A 15000-nucleotide genomic window follows, 5' to 3' on the forward strand; every position below is an offset into this window, starting at 1 on the left:
TAATAACGTGATAATAAATGTCGATACAATTGCATTCACAACATTTAGGAGCAGACATCATGCAGCCCACCCAAGAGTTTTTTTTGTGACTGATGAAGTCTTACTGAAGGAAGTTGTTCTCTTTCAGGAACTTGATCTTCTGCTCCAAACTCCTGTCACCTCGCAGAACCTCACACAGTAGATCTGGGGGTTTGGGTGTAACATACAGATACAAACTTTAAAACATAAAATGAAAATAGCCTCCAGCACAGCATAGCTCTATACACAATTAACACAAAGTTAATGTTTAAGTTCAAGATCAGGAGCGACAGAGGAAGAGAAGCAGGCAAAAATGACCTACTGAATCTTTCAGTATTACATGCTGATAAACATCGAACGGCCACTAAAAGTAGGGCTACGCAATTTTAAGGTACACACACACTTACACACAATTATTTTTCTACAGATGTATTTGACAATTTCACTATTTTCCTAACTTTTTACTATTTTTAAGCACAGACTAGACAATTTACAATCATTGGTTGATTTTCTAGAGTCATGAACTTTTCATAAATTCTTATTTGAATCAGGAAAAAACAAACGTCATATTGTTATGCTGTAGGCCTAAATAACAAAGACGATAGACGTTTATCTGTGTTGCCTTCAAGTGACACTTTCAAAATCTGCTTCATTGACAGAGAATTGGACACCGACTAGGGCAAAATATCACAATATTTGTCTTATTTCTGACTGTAGCTCACCTGTCTCCACATAGACCACGCTGTGGGGGTTGCCGGGGGCGACAAAGCCGTACTCTAGCAACAGGCGCTGGTTGTCATGGGAACCGTAGTTAATGAAGGCCTGCTGGAAGCGGCGTATCCCGGCAACACTCCTGATCTCATAGCATCCGCTCACATCACTGAAACTTGCTGATACCTGGGGCCGAATTCACAAAACCTTCTTAGGAATAAAGGTCTGTTTAATTGCTATTATATATAAGTGTGTGTGTGTGTTTACTGTGAGGTTAACCTGGACGTCAGGCCGGTGGTTGAGCAGGTCCAGGAAGGGAGCAAGAGCATAAACATCCTGTCCGGACAGGAAGTGGCTGGATGGGCGGGACATGAAGACGGAGCGTGTGTTGACACTGCACCACGCCCACCTGGTGGGACACAGGCAGGGGTTTACTCTCTTTTAAAACACAACCAAGTGTAATGTAAAACAACAGCTTCAACTATTTGAATGTCAGTCTAATAAGTTTCAGTCTTGTCACATTTTCTTTGTTAAAAATCTGGAAAAACTGGATAGGTTTAATAGGTTTATACTCAACTATCTTCCTCTCTCTGTGTGTGTGTGTGTGTGTGTGTGTGTGTGTGTGTGTACCTCAGAGCCTCATAGGTCAGCACCTCCTCCATAGGCTGGCTCAGGATTGGCTGCAGGGATCTGTATCGGTCAATCAGAACACAGGAGAGATTAGAGTGAACCAATCACAGCCCAGGATGAGGCTCAGATCAGGAAGACTGACGAGTCACTGCTTGTATGTACTTGAAATTTTTTTTTTAATGATGTACTGTATTTCAAGCTATTTGGTGTACTTCAAATTAGAGACATTTGATATATTTGGATGTGATGCATTTTTTAAGTTCATTTACGCATTAGGTGTGTTAATTTACGCCAGTGGTTTTCCTTCGGACTCACCTGAAGAAGTCCTGATTGGAGGAGTGGATTTCTAGCACCGCCTCCCTCTGCTCTAAAGCCCGCCTCTGCACACTAGTTGGCAGAACAGCCATGACATCATCAGGGAAATAGGCGGGGCAGGTGTAGGAGGTGGGCAGCACGTCGATGTAGGGGAACCAATCAGAAGCCTCTCCTCGGTGTCGCTCACACACCAGAAACACACAGAGAGCCAATAAGGGGGAGAGGCGGGGCTTCCAGCTGTCGAGAGACAAGCAAAGTGACAGCTCATTGGCTAAAGCACAGGGACAGACTGGGGCAGCAGCATTTGCACGCCAGCGTATGCCTGCAGCTCCTGGGGTGGGCGGAGTCAGCACACCATTTAAAAATCATCATAATAGCTCCCTCTGGCTTCATAACACATGCCAAGAATGCTACCACAAAATATGCGATATCCTGTCAAAAAATACTTAGAATACTTTAATCTCTAGTGGTTTGCCTGAAAAGTTTTTGAAACCAGAGGCCTAACACAAGTGGCTGGCACTGTGTACGGTAGGCTTAGCCAATCAACTAAAGCTTTAAATGATGAATATGATTAAGTTTTAAATTGCTAAATTTGAATAAATATGATGAAGCAGACACTGTATCTTTTATCTGCATCTAACATCTTTCTTACAGTTATTTCAGTTATGAAACATGTTTGCACAAGGCAGACCATTGTGCACTGTGCAGAGTCGCTTATCAACTGAGACTCAACATAATTCTGTAATGAATTGCATGTGTGTGTTTGCATTGTTTTACTGTCTGAGTAGAATGGACATGTAAGGATGGGATGATATATATTTATCGAAATTCAATATATTGCAATACAAAAATGTGAAGAATGTGAATACGTATCGTGAGGCAGAAAAATGAATCGTGATATTAGCTCCATTTTATTCTGCTGTAGAAATCACAAATGAGATAGTTTGTCCATCACAATTCCACAAGCTCTCTATCTAAATTATATTATTTGCACTTTGTAATGACATTTTTAAATTGTTGTGTACATTCTAGCAGCCAATGGCATTTCTAGAAAGTTTTGTGTCTCAGATATAAACATAATTCTGCACAGTCAGACTTTGTTGTCATTGAACTTTTATTTATTACATCGTATCGTGGTTGTCTTGAATCGTGAACCCCATATCCCCTATCGAATCGTATCACGAGATAAGCATATCGTCCCATCTCTAGTCACGTGTGTGTGTGTGTGTGTGTGTGAATGTGTGTGTGTCTTCACCTCTTGATGTACGTTCCCAGGTAGCTGTCCAGAACAGTTGAGGTTGTGAGAAGGCAGGACTCCGGCAGAGAGATTAACAGCTGGCCTGGCTGACAGAGAGAGAGAGAGAGAGAGAGAGAGAGAGGCACAGAGAAACATTTACATTATTAATCTTTATTTGTCTGCTTTTCTGATCCCACAAGGTGGAAATTACTAGGCTGTCCTGCCACCAAAGCCAAAAGTAATTCAGACTCAAAACAACTGAAATTTGAATTATCTGCAAAATTCTGACTCTTTTTAAGTAACTGTTCATATAAACACACTTACTGACAAACTGAAATAGTAGCGTAGAATTTGCTATTGTTTTCTATGGTTTCAGTATATAAACAGAAAGGATCACAAGCTTTGGGCCTTGTTCACACGCATACACACACACACACACACACACACACACACACACAAACACAAGACACTGCTGCTTGCCCAACTGAGGGCAGCGCTCTCCATGAACTAGCATGGCAAAATTAAAAAGACTAGCCATTACCACAGTGCACAGCAACTTCACAGCTTATTACTTTGTTATATTGCTTATTCAGTCAAATGAATTGTAAACTTTGGTTTTGTTAGTTGGCTTACCTTTATTGTTTTCTGGGCCTGCAGTCCTCTGCCAGTGTCTGGAGAGAGAGAGACAAGTCACATACAGGGAAGACAGACACAGACACACACACACACGTCAAAGTGTTAGGTAGTTAACTCAGAGAACATGACTCAACACTTTTTTCCAAATCGGTTAGGATCCATTCCTCATTTCGGTTTATATCAGATGCACAAAAGGATTAATATTTTCTTCATGGTCCGAAATTCTCACTTTCTCACGTTTTTCGCATTGTTTTGTTGACACTTGCACTTTATTTTAGTTCTAGTTATTCTAGTTATTTCAGTTATTGCTTGGTTAGGACATGAGCTATGTAGTTTATTGCTTTGTTACTTGATTTATGTAATTTTGTCAAATACTGACTTTTGAAACTGTACTGCATGTGGTTTTGTTTAAGTGTGAAATCTAAATGGCTGAAAAAATATGCTTATCAGATATATAAGATGGGTATATGATGAGTTTGTTTTGATAAAATCTCTCTGTATGTCTCTCTCTGTATGTCTGATAATCTGTCATGTAGGACAGAGTTTGCTGAGTCATGGTGACTTAAAGAGAAACAGAGAGAAGCAAGAACTATGACTGAAACCTCAAGAAACTGGATAAAAGCTGAACTTGAATCCACCGATCAGATTAGCCCACATAGGTTCAAAGTAGTGAAAGGTTTTTCTCCTGTTTGGACACAGCTGGGTGCATAAAGCAGCGTCTCCATCACACAGCAAGTCACCGATGACAGCTGACAGGGAGCAGAATCTGGCTAGCTGATTGGCTAATGTATCTGCCAGTCATGCTATGCTCACACCAAATGACCCTGGAACATCTGAATATTACATTGTAAACCAAAAGCCTTTCCTACTCTATATCCCCATGTATATTTTGGCTAATCTATATGTGTGTGTACAAAATTGTTAGAACAAATACTTTCAACTAACAAACATCTGCACCCAAGTATCATACAATACAGCAGGCAGTCCTGAGGTTATAATCTGTATAAACTAGACTGTATGGACTGATATTTTGAACAGCAACAATTTCCACAATCAAGATTGTATACACACACACACACACACACACACACACACACACACACACACACACACACACACACACTAGGACACCTGAGCCGTACCAGTGAAGTGGCTTGGCTGCAGCAGAGTTGAGGTGAATCCTCGTTGGTGAAGAAACTTCATCAGACACACATACTGCTGCTGATGGCAGAGGGAGACTGGAGAAAGACAGAGAGGGAGAGAGAGAGAGACAGATGATGGGAGAGACTGGCAGGGCGACAGGTCTCTAGTAACAGCTGTAAAAGGCTTGTTACTAATTGGTAAATAGTAGTAAAGGGCTTGTACCTGATTGGACGGTGCTCTCCCGTTTCCGCCTCCTCTTCCTCTTGGCTCGTGCAGCCCGACGGCCACACCCCCTCATGATGCTCTGCCTGTCAAACAAAGGACTAATAAATGCATATTCTGGTGTGACAACCAACCCCAGTCTCCCCTACTTACTGTAGACATGAGGGAAAATAACCAAATTACCTGCTCTGGTAAGAGTGGATCCAAACCTAACCAACACACATCGCGCTAAGAGCTGCACCAAAGACAATATACTCTACTTGGTTATACAACAAATACAACACATAACATATTTGTAATCTGTGTCAAATCCAGATCCTGTACGGTTTCTCTCTGCGCCAGTACGCCACGTGGTTAAGTTGTTTTTCCGGGTATGCGCGCTGATGCTGCGCACGAAAACATCCCTCTTTTCCTCTTTTCCCCAGTTTCCTCCCCTTCTGCAGCTCACTCCTCTCTAACTTCCCTGCAGGTTCACTGAACACCAAGAAGACAAGTTCAAGGTAAGGCATCTGATTTCACCTGTTAGTTAGCAGATTAACTGTTTGTGCTAACATAAAAGTGTGAATATTTAGCTAAATTTGTTTGGGAGCGGGTAGGTCTACTAACTGGATGCTAATGTCAGCGTTATGTAACAGTGTAACGTGTAAAATCTTAAATCAAAGTCCGTTTCATGCACTTTCTCTCTTTAAGTTACATAAAAAGGGCTCGTCACGTCAAAATGCATGCTGAAACTTTGCAGTTTAATATTTAATGTTTAACGATTCATTGCTTGGATAAAAAAACAAAAAAACAGTTAACTCAGAGAACATGACTCGACACTTTTTTTCAAAATCGGTTAGGATCCACTCGTCATTTCGGTTTATATCAGATGCACAAAAGGTTTTTGTTCATGGTCCGAAATTGTTGCCATCGCGCTTTCTCTCACTTTCTAGTTTCCCGCATTGTTTTGTTGACCCTTACACTTATTTTAGCTATTCGTTTCCCAGCAATAAACTACATTGCACTACACTGTAAGCTCCTATCGTAACCAAGCAATAACTGAAATAACTAGAAACGATGTAGTTTATTGCTGGGTTACTTGATTTATGTTATTTTGGCATTGTCAAATACTGACTTTTTGCGACTAAACTAATTGTAAAAATATGCTTATCATTTGGCGATATGGATATGGGCGAGGTTTTGATTAAAATGTCTGTCTGTCTTATTCTGTCTCAGCGTGTCTCACTGTTCCTGTCTTTCAAGTCTCATGTCTTGCTAAATCTCCTGCAGTCTGATGATCTGTCATGTAGGACAGAGTTTATTCAAACCTGCAGTTTGCTGAGTCATGGCGACTTTTAGAGAGAGAGAGAGAGAGAGAGAGAGAGAGAGAGAGAGAGAGAGAGAGAGAGAGAGAGAGAGAGAGAGAGAGAGAGAGAGAGAGAGAAACACTGAGGCCGCTCATTGGAGTTTTATCTGAACCACTATTCTAGTATTTTCTAATGTTTCCCCTCATATTTACAGTAGTCAACTTGCATAAAATTCACACGCAGAAACACAAGTCCTAGTAAAACCTGTTTAGAGTAAATTTGCTTTTAATTTGAAAAGAAATTCACACTCCAGATGAAGATAATCATGTACTCCACTGGTAGGGCTGTGCTGGTTTGCAGCTAGATTTTATTGTTTGAGGAGTTTTTTTTTGTATGCTTTTTCGTTTAACTTTAAAAACTGAAACCATGACATTAGGGCTTTTAGTCAAAATACACGCAGAGCAGAGCTATTTTGACACTTTATCAACTGCAAACATAAAATCCCATATCAGATGGTATCACTGGATGGAAATATGACTGATGCTACTTGATTATTCTTTGGTTTCTTGATTCCAATCAGATTAAATTATTAGATTGTGAATTTTCTTAGCAGGATATGACCTCCACCTCATCTCTCTCTCTCTCTCTCTCCATGACTCAGCAAATTATCTTTTTTGAATTAACTGCCCTACATTAATTATCTGACTGAGGGAGTTTTGGCTGAGATTGGTGGCTCTCAGTATCAGGGTGTGTGTGTGTGTGTATGTGTGTGTTTAACATGTAGGTTGTGCTGTTAATTAATATTTAATGTGTGTGTGTATATACTGTATATGTTGACCTGTCTCTCTCTCCACAGCCATGTCTCCCAGGGTCGCCGTGGTAACAGGCAGTAACAAGGGGATTGGTCTGGCCATAGTCAAAGCGCTGTGCCAGAAGTTTGAAGGGGATGTTTACCTCACCGCCAGAGACAGGTAGACTGGAAATAATAATAATACTGTGATCACAACGTTTCTGGCAAAATCAACTATTCTCCATAGATATTGCAATGGTTTGACATTTTGAGCTATCATCATAAAACAACAGGGATGAACTTTTCACAAATTAGCTAATTTTTCCACAAATCAAAGCACTCATCGACAGGTATACGTTTTTTATCTGACTCTCCAGTTTCAACAAACCTCACACTTTTACCACAAATGAATGAAAAAAACATCACAAATCACCTTATTTTACTTAAAAGCAGTTCCTAAATCAAGCCTGTTTTGTCACAAAAATCATAAGAGAACTGACGTGTGGAAAGGACTGATAATTACACAACTAGTGATCTAAGATGTGTATTTGTTTTAGTGTGCGTAGCTCAGTTGTTCTCAGGCTTCTGGGTGCGGACTACAGTCAAACAGCTAAATTTCAGGATGCAACAAATGATTGATTACTTGAAAATGTGAGCTTTGAACATGCAGACCTTTTATGATAATGCAACAGAGCCAACAAGGCAAACACAGCGTGCTGCAGGAATCAGCACAATTAACACCAAGCATTTAGCACTTGGCAGGTGTTCATTTCACACCCTGTGCACAAGACAAATATGTTCCTTACATGAATTAAGACAAATAAAAAATAAAGCCAGGACGTGTTGCTGTGGTTCCAGCGGTCGTGGCGAGGAAGCGGTCAAGTCTCTGGCCTCAGAGGGACTGAAGCCCATGTTTCACCAGCTGGACATCAACGACCTGAGCAGCATCACCGCCGCTGCAGCTTACTTCAAAGACAAGTATGGAGGAGTGGACGTCCTCGTCAACAACGCTGGGATCGCCTTTAAAAGTAGGCTTATTGTTATTATTATTTGGGTTTGACCGATATATTGATCAATACTACACTGATAGTCTATGGGAAGCCCTTCACCTGAGTTGATTATGGGACATTTTGATCAGATCAGTATGCATGAATATGTTATCACTACTACTCTTATTATTATTATTATTATTATTATTATCTTGATTTTCAGTGCAGTGTTTTAGTGTCCCATGGTTTAAATGCTGTTTTGTAGAGGCTTTTCCACCCTGACAAAAAATACAATTCTTAGGGAAAAACTTAATTTTGGGGAATCAAAATGGTCAAACTTCAAAAAAACATATCAGTTGAACCCTAATTATTATCATTATTAGTGGTAGTAGTAGTAATAATAGTAGTAGTAGTACACTACATGTTTGAGTTTATACATTTGCACAAATCAGGGTGCTTTCATTCGTGACATTTTGCATCCCTAATTGACTCATTGACTCATTAGAAAAGACAGAAAATGGCAACAATAGGATGGCTGCAGTTTGGAGCTGTGACATCAATTAAAAGTGAAGGATACTGTATTCAGTAGATGACATGTGGACTTTCTGTTTGTCTCTCTCTCTCTGTCGCTCTCTCTCTGTCGACAGCGGCAGACACCGCTCCATTTGCTACCCAGGCTGAAGTGACTCTGAAGACAAACTTCTTCGCCACCAGAGACATGCTGACTCACTTCATGCCCATCATCAAAGCTGGAGGTACGGCCACAGAACCAGATAAAACCACATGACCCCCTGCTGGCCTGGGATCAGATCCCACCAGAGCTTTCCATCCTTTTCCCTGTGTCTTCCCTACTCTGTATCCCTTTCAACCTTCCTACTATCTCTGTAAATGAAATATTAAGGGGACTGGACTGCCCCCTTTACTCTAAAAACAGATTTTGGCTGAATATTCCACACAAATGTGCACTATCCACGCATGAAGTGGAATACGTGGAATGAACTTAATAGAAGAGACACTGTCGCAGCTTGTTTAATGTTTGAGTGTGTGTGTGTATTTACCTGGTGTGTGTTTGTGTGTATATGTAGGTCGTGTAGTGAACGTCTCCAGCTTCGTCGGCTCCCGGACTCTGAACAACTGTAGCCCTGCCCTCCAGGAGCGTTTCCGTAGCGAGGACCTATCAGAGGAGGAGCTGGTAGGACTGATGGAGCGATTCGTCGAGGAGGCAAAGAAGGGCGAGCACAAGCAGAAGGGCTGGCCTGATACGGCATACGGAGTGTCCAAGACCGGATTAACGGTAAGATCGATCGCTCTGTCTGCCTGTCGTCAATCAGTCATATTTGTGGGCAAGAATCAGTTTCCAGGTATGGAAATGTGGAAAAATGCAAGAAAAATCTGCAAATGTTTGATCATTCTAACATCAATCTAAATGGTATTCCCACACCATATTTACCTTCATGGAGATAATGATTATGTTATTTTTTGTTAACATGTAGTATATCTCTGTATTTATGTTTTGTTTTTAAATGGAAAACACATTGTGTTGCCTTATGTGTGAAATGTGCTCTATAAATAAACGTGACTTGACTAGAGTGTGTGTGTGTCTGTCTGTGTGTGTGTGTGTGTGTGTGTGTGTGTGTGTGTGTTTGTTTGTCTATAGACCCTGTCAATGATCCTGGCTCGTCGTCTGTCTAAGGAGAGACCGGGTGATCAGGTAAACACTGAAATACAACAACAAGAACTTTGGAGTAATTATTTCTTAGCAGCGAGTTAGACAATATAGAGTTTTTACATTTTGATTTTTAAGCATTTAGCTGATGCGACTTAGAGAACCTGAGACGTTCCAGCTATCAGATGGTCTCTCCAACTGCTACGTTCAGCATGTTGGCTTATTTCAAAGTGTTTTAAACGTGTAGAATAATGGAATAATGGTAAATGGAGCTCCATGTCCTGTACTGCTAATGTACACAATGAATTTATATCATAAAGATGGGGGACGTTGCACAGTGACACCAGCAACAAATTAGAAATTAAGCATACTGTATAGTCTCATCTGAGAATTGAGAAAAAGTAGTCTCTAAAATCTTGGCACAACTGAGAGTCCTACAACAGTAAAAGCTCAACAATAAGCCAGTTGTAGCCTTTATAACGTGTATCATGCAACTACATACAAGTAATTATGAAGGGCTAACAGTGTAGGGAAAATGTGCAGATGTTATGTGATGTCTCAGTTTTGACAAACATTCTGAATATTTAACATTTTTTATGGGTTTGAAAAGGAGAATCAGATGTTAGACTACATAATATGGCATCTTAAAAAACTGAATGGGGATGAAAACATTTCAAAATAACGTATTTGTTCTTAAACACTGTTAGAAATAATATTCTCTATTTTTCTTTGCATTCCCTTAAAAATTCTGTTCATTTTTGTTTTCCTGACAAGCCTTGCCACTCACATTGTTTTTGTTACATGTATTATTACAGATATTACTGAACGCCTGTTGCCCAGGCTGGGTGCGTACAGACATGGCCGGTCCCAAAGCCCCAAAGTCTCCAGAGGAGGGCGCTGAGACTCCAGTCTACCTGTCTCTGCTGCCTGCAGGAACCACACAGCCTCACGGACGCTTCGTCTCTGAGAAACAAGTGCAGCCGTGGTGATCACTGACAGGATACAGGGGTCTGAGGGGTGTGTGTGTGTGTGAGAGAGAGAGAGAGACAGAGAGACAGAGTGTGCACACGTGTCGGTGTTTCCACTTAAACACTCGTTGTCTTAAAAATTGCCGCCACTTCTAGAGAAAATGGGTTTTGCTCAAAAAAAGAAATCTCCACCGTTTGAAAAATTTGACACAAGCATCACACAATCTGGCAAAATTATTACAGCGATTTTTTTAAGTATTAAAGTAACACATACAGTAAAGTAAAGTAATACATTATGAAATATTACTAAATTTAATGACTATCATAGGACTTTAGGATTAGTGCATTTATAATATTGGAGTACAGCACTGGAACCAAAACCAAAATTACCCCCAACCACCGCTGTCACTAAATTATTCAGGGAACACTTGCTTGTGTGTGTGTGTGTGTGTGTGTGTGTGTGTGTGTGTGTGTGTGTGTGTCTGCTGGGGGTATATGCCACAATAATCATGCATTATTCTTGCTCATTGTAACTGTTGGTGTTTTTCTATGAAGCTGTATTTTCACTTTGTTTCTCTCTGCCTTTTGATAGATTTAACGTTCTGACTTTTTCAAAAATGGAAAATTTGCCTTACTGGATGGGAATAATATGCTTTTCTGTCAAAGAGAATAAAATGCTTTCTGACAAAGAAACTGGAGAACATTTAAACTAGAGAAAAATGCATTAAGAGCCTGCTTAGTTTTTGCAAAACATTTGGAACTGGAGGCAGTGGGCTATCTCATTCTCCCTGGATTTTAATGTGTTTATATTCTCACATCACATAGTCTGACATCTCCGCTGTCTGTACAGCCTTACAAACTGCACTGGCCAACTTTCACCACCTGGCCAGACCTCGCCAAAGCTGGCAACAAGCTACACTATAAGAGATTAACGATTATTATTTCTAAGCAAAGTGTTTCCCCTATATCATGGGAAGGCTCTGTGCAGCATTCTGTTTAACATTTAGCACTACTGATCAGTGTCCATTGCATAAAACGGGCATGATGAAAGCCTTAAGTTCAGAGAAGTGTGAAGTGAGAAGCTTGTGTCAGAAGGTCACAAGATTGAATCTGCTTCAACATTTTTGGTGAACAAAGCTGAGGGACTTTTCATAGAGGAGCTTCATTCATATATCCTACTAACTTCATGGTTGCCTTTTATAGATATTTCCTTCGTTAACATCTTTCAAACTGCATTTTTAAGGAATAAGACGATAGCCAAAATCATTAGAAATCATAAGTAAACCTTTTGATCCTTGATTTTTCTTCATATAATGCATTGTATAACGTTCATGTGGTTTTTTTTTACAAATTGTAATAAAGGCTGAACTTAATTGAAATAAAAATACCCATTACTAACAGTATGTCCTTTGCAGAGTGTGGTCATGTCTTTGTACTACTAGCTGCAGTAAAAGCAAAACAACGGGTCTCTTATCAAGAAAATGTACTTGGTCATTATCAGAATTGGGAAGGTAGAACAGCTGTCAGAGAGTCAGTGGAACTTGTATAATGACATTCATAGCAGGTTGAATATACACATACAGGGAAGACAGACGGACACACACACACACACTTCAAATGCTGAACTTGAATCCACCAATCAGATAGGAGTGAAGGTTTTTCTCATATTTGGACACATATTTGGGTACGTAAAACAGTGTCTCCATCACACAGCCAGCCACCAATGACAGCTGACAGGGAGCAGATTGTCTAATGTATCTGCCAGTCATGCTATACTCAAACCAATTGCAGTCATATCCAAGGCAACCAAATGACATTGTAATCCAAAAGCCTTGCTTACTCTGTGTCCTTATATGTATATTTTGGGCAATTTCTGGGACTGATGGTACTGATTTCTGCTTAATTTCTGCTTAAGTAGACAGTGTCTATACTCTACTTAGTTACTGGTATACACCAAATACAACACCTAACGTATCTACAGTCTGTATCAAATCCAGAAATAAGCCTACTAAACTTCTGGAAAATTGTTTAGTTGCAGTAACAGATTACGTCACTGGGCGGTGCTCCTGGTTTTCGAACCCCGGATCGTTTGGGGTGGTGTGAACACCCTAATCGAACCCTGTTGCGGACCAAACAACCACTCTGGTCCACCTCGAAGAGGTGGTCTGAGGCTGCTTCCAAGAGAACTGTGGAGCGGTTCATTTCTAGTGAGAACACCATTCGAACCAATCTCAGGAAGTGAACCATTTAATCTGAATTTTATTGGTTAAAAACAACATCTTCACATCCTGTTTTGGTGACTGGTGAAACTAGCGTTTGCGTGGATCAGTTTTTTTTGATTTTTGCATGATTACAATCGTCAACTCTATAGTTTGGACTGTGCCTAATGTAGAGAATGAGAGAAAACTACACATTATTGTTTGTAGTGTTTTGCAAAAAGTGAAAAGCAGAAAATGTGCTTGTAGGTTTGCAGACTTGGTTTAGGGATTGGGAAAATGGAAAAATGGAAAATTTGCCTTACTAGATGGGAATAAAATGCTTTTGATCCTATTTCTTCATATAGTGCATTGTATAACTCAGGTATTTTTTTTACGATTTGTAATCAAGGATAGACTTAATTGAAATAAAAATACCCGACATTGGTAACAGTATGTCCTTTGCAGTGTCGTCATGTCATTGTACTACTAGCTGCAGTAAAAGAAAAACAACGGGTCTCTTATCAAGAAATAATATCAAGAAATTACACATCATTATCAGTGCAGTCGTCCATGTCAGAGTCATTAGCTGGCGAATCCACTAAAGCCCACGCTGTGCCACTTCTAATGCAATGGCACCAGGGGATTTTTGGGTCCCACGTGGGTCACACACATGCCCTAGGATATAAATGAGAATTAAATGAATTACCAGTCTACAGTATCAATGCAATGCTCAGGCAACAGCAATACCTATTGAAGTCAACAGGGAGATGCTGAACTTCAGGCAAACGTGGTGCTTTGTCGGTATAAACAGTATACATCCCCTTGACTTTCTGCATACTTTCAAAATTAGTCCAAAATACATTTCTTTGGCATTTTTGGTCTGAAATCTATATAAAGCAATCTAAGAGAAAGTCTAAATATTGCTCATAACTTTAGTAACCTAAAATATGCTTTATTTTCATGCCAACAAAAGTATGTGTCATGTTTGTCAGTCAGTGTATATCTAATTTTGGAATGACTCTTCATATGCTCAAACATCATGTACAACATTGCTGATCTCCATTCAGCTACAGTGCAGACGATGCAGTCTTTTTGGCTGCGGCCTAAAAGCAGGACTGTGCAGCTAACATGGCTGCCACAGGAGGGGAGAAGGCAAGGAGAGAGAAAGGAGAGGAGGAAAACAGGAAAACCTTCAGTTTCGCTGTTCCCAAACATTCCTGATGTAATCATGTGACCCTATACTGAATTCTCCCATCAGTCCCTGCTCCCAGCTGGACATTTGCCATGGGAACCAGGCAAGTTTTGTTTTTTTTTCTTCCAGGGTGCCCCTCTCTTTTCTCAGCAGCCTGCCTGTCTGTCCATTCATCTGTCTATCTGACTGTCTCTCTGTTGTTCAGCAGTGTGAGAAAGAGATGAAACCGTGGAGTCAGAAGTGTTCAGGTTAGCTAATGCACACTCTGGCGGCCATATTGGAGGTCCTCAGCAAAAGAGGCTGCGTTTCTAAACCTTCAACTCGGCTGTCTCAGTTCAGTAGACATGGTTAATTTCTGTGTTGACTGGGAACTGATCATTTGGCCACAAATAAATCTGATCAATTTTGTGTTTAGAGGTTACCATGTTAGCTAACAAATCCTAGTAGCTTCTTGTAAACGCATCTGATGTGCACACAAGCTAACGTATCCAGTAGAAGCCAACGTTAGTGGCTACTAGATGCACGTTAACATTATCAGTCTCTTTGCTAAATTAGCCTGCTGGCTTTTTAGTTAGCTAACAAAGCGAAAATCAACAGTTTGTTCAGGTTAACTGAGCTGAGTCTTGTTAAGCTACAAGTGTTTTGGAGGACTAAAGTGTCACAATTAATTTGGAAACAAATCTACCATATCAGAGTATTCCCTTTTACTTAAAATGTGATTTAGTGGATCTACACCCACTTCACAGCAATATTTTTCAGGTATCTTCCTTTTTCCAGCCCAGTTGCTATATGTTTAGCCGATCTACGCACAGCCAGTTCTCTACTGGGCCTCCATACCAGCTGTGATTTGTGATGCGAGGTCTGGTGTCCTGCAGGTTTTTGTTCCTGCCTGATAGTTAATGAGCCACACCTGGTGTCAGGTAGAGACAGACCAGTTCTGGATAGAAGAGAAAATAACATAAAACTTCTAGAAATAAAAAACAATTTTTAATCATCTCC

At 40.3% G+C, this 15000-nt stretch overlaps 2 protein-coding genes across 4 annotated transcripts in view; one reads left to right on the forward strand and one right to left on the reverse strand.

Moving 5' to 3' along the window:
- The window catches only part of setd4 (SET domain containing 4), a 6357-nt gene extending 1237 nt beyond the window's left edge, over window positions 1-5120 (reverse strand). Inside the window, exons 1-10 of the mRNA XM_078288628.1 lie at window positions 5096-5120; window positions 4913-4998; window positions 4690-4785; window positions 3545-3582; window positions 2930-3018; window positions 1675-1911; window positions 1360-1419; window positions 1009-1138; window positions 741-915; window positions 105-183 (exon numbers count right to left, since the gene is read on the reverse strand). Coding sequence (XP_078144754.1) covers window positions 105-183; window positions 741-915; window positions 1009-1138; window positions 1360-1419; window positions 1675-1911; window positions 2930-3018; window positions 3545-3582; window positions 4690-4785; window positions 4913-4988 — 980 coding nt within the window. The 5' untranslated portion in view covers window positions 4989-4998; window positions 5096-5120. The remainder of the gene's footprint in view (window positions 1-104; window positions 184-740; window positions 916-1008; window positions 1139-1359; window positions 1420-1674; window positions 1912-2929; window positions 3019-3544; window positions 3583-4689; window positions 4786-4912; window positions 4999-5095) is intronic.
- The window catches only part of cbr1 (carbonyl reductase 1), a 43941-nt gene extending 31932 nt beyond the window's left edge, over window positions 1-12009 (forward strand). For 2 of the 3 annotated variants that reach the window (XM_071926159.2, XM_071926158.2), the window contains exons 2-7: window positions 7055-7169; window positions 7847-8016; window positions 8625-8732; window positions 9063-9271; window positions 9635-9688; window positions 10459-12009. In XM_071926159.2, coding sequence (XP_071782260.2) covers window positions 7057-7169; window positions 7847-8016; window positions 8625-8732; window positions 9063-9271; window positions 9635-9688; window positions 10459-10632 — 828 coding nt within the window. In that variant the 5' untranslated portion in view covers window positions 7055-7056 and the 3' untranslated portion in view covers window positions 10633-12009. Of the gene's footprint in view, window positions 1-5318; window positions 5413-7054; window positions 7170-7846; window positions 8017-8624; window positions 8733-9062; window positions 9272-9634; window positions 9689-10458 lie in introns of those variants that run through there. The other variant, XM_071926157.2, reaches the window with a different exon arrangement.
- The last annotated feature ends 2991 nt before the right edge of the window (window positions 12010-15000 follow it).

Source organism: Centroberyx gerrardi, chromosome 15 (genome assembly GCF_048128805.1).
Source record: "Centroberyx gerrardi isolate f3 chromosome 15, fCenGer3.hap1.cur.20231027, whole genome shotgun sequence".
Taxonomy (NCBI): Eukaryota; Metazoa; Chordata; class Actinopteri; order Beryciformes; family Berycidae; genus Centroberyx; species Centroberyx gerrardi.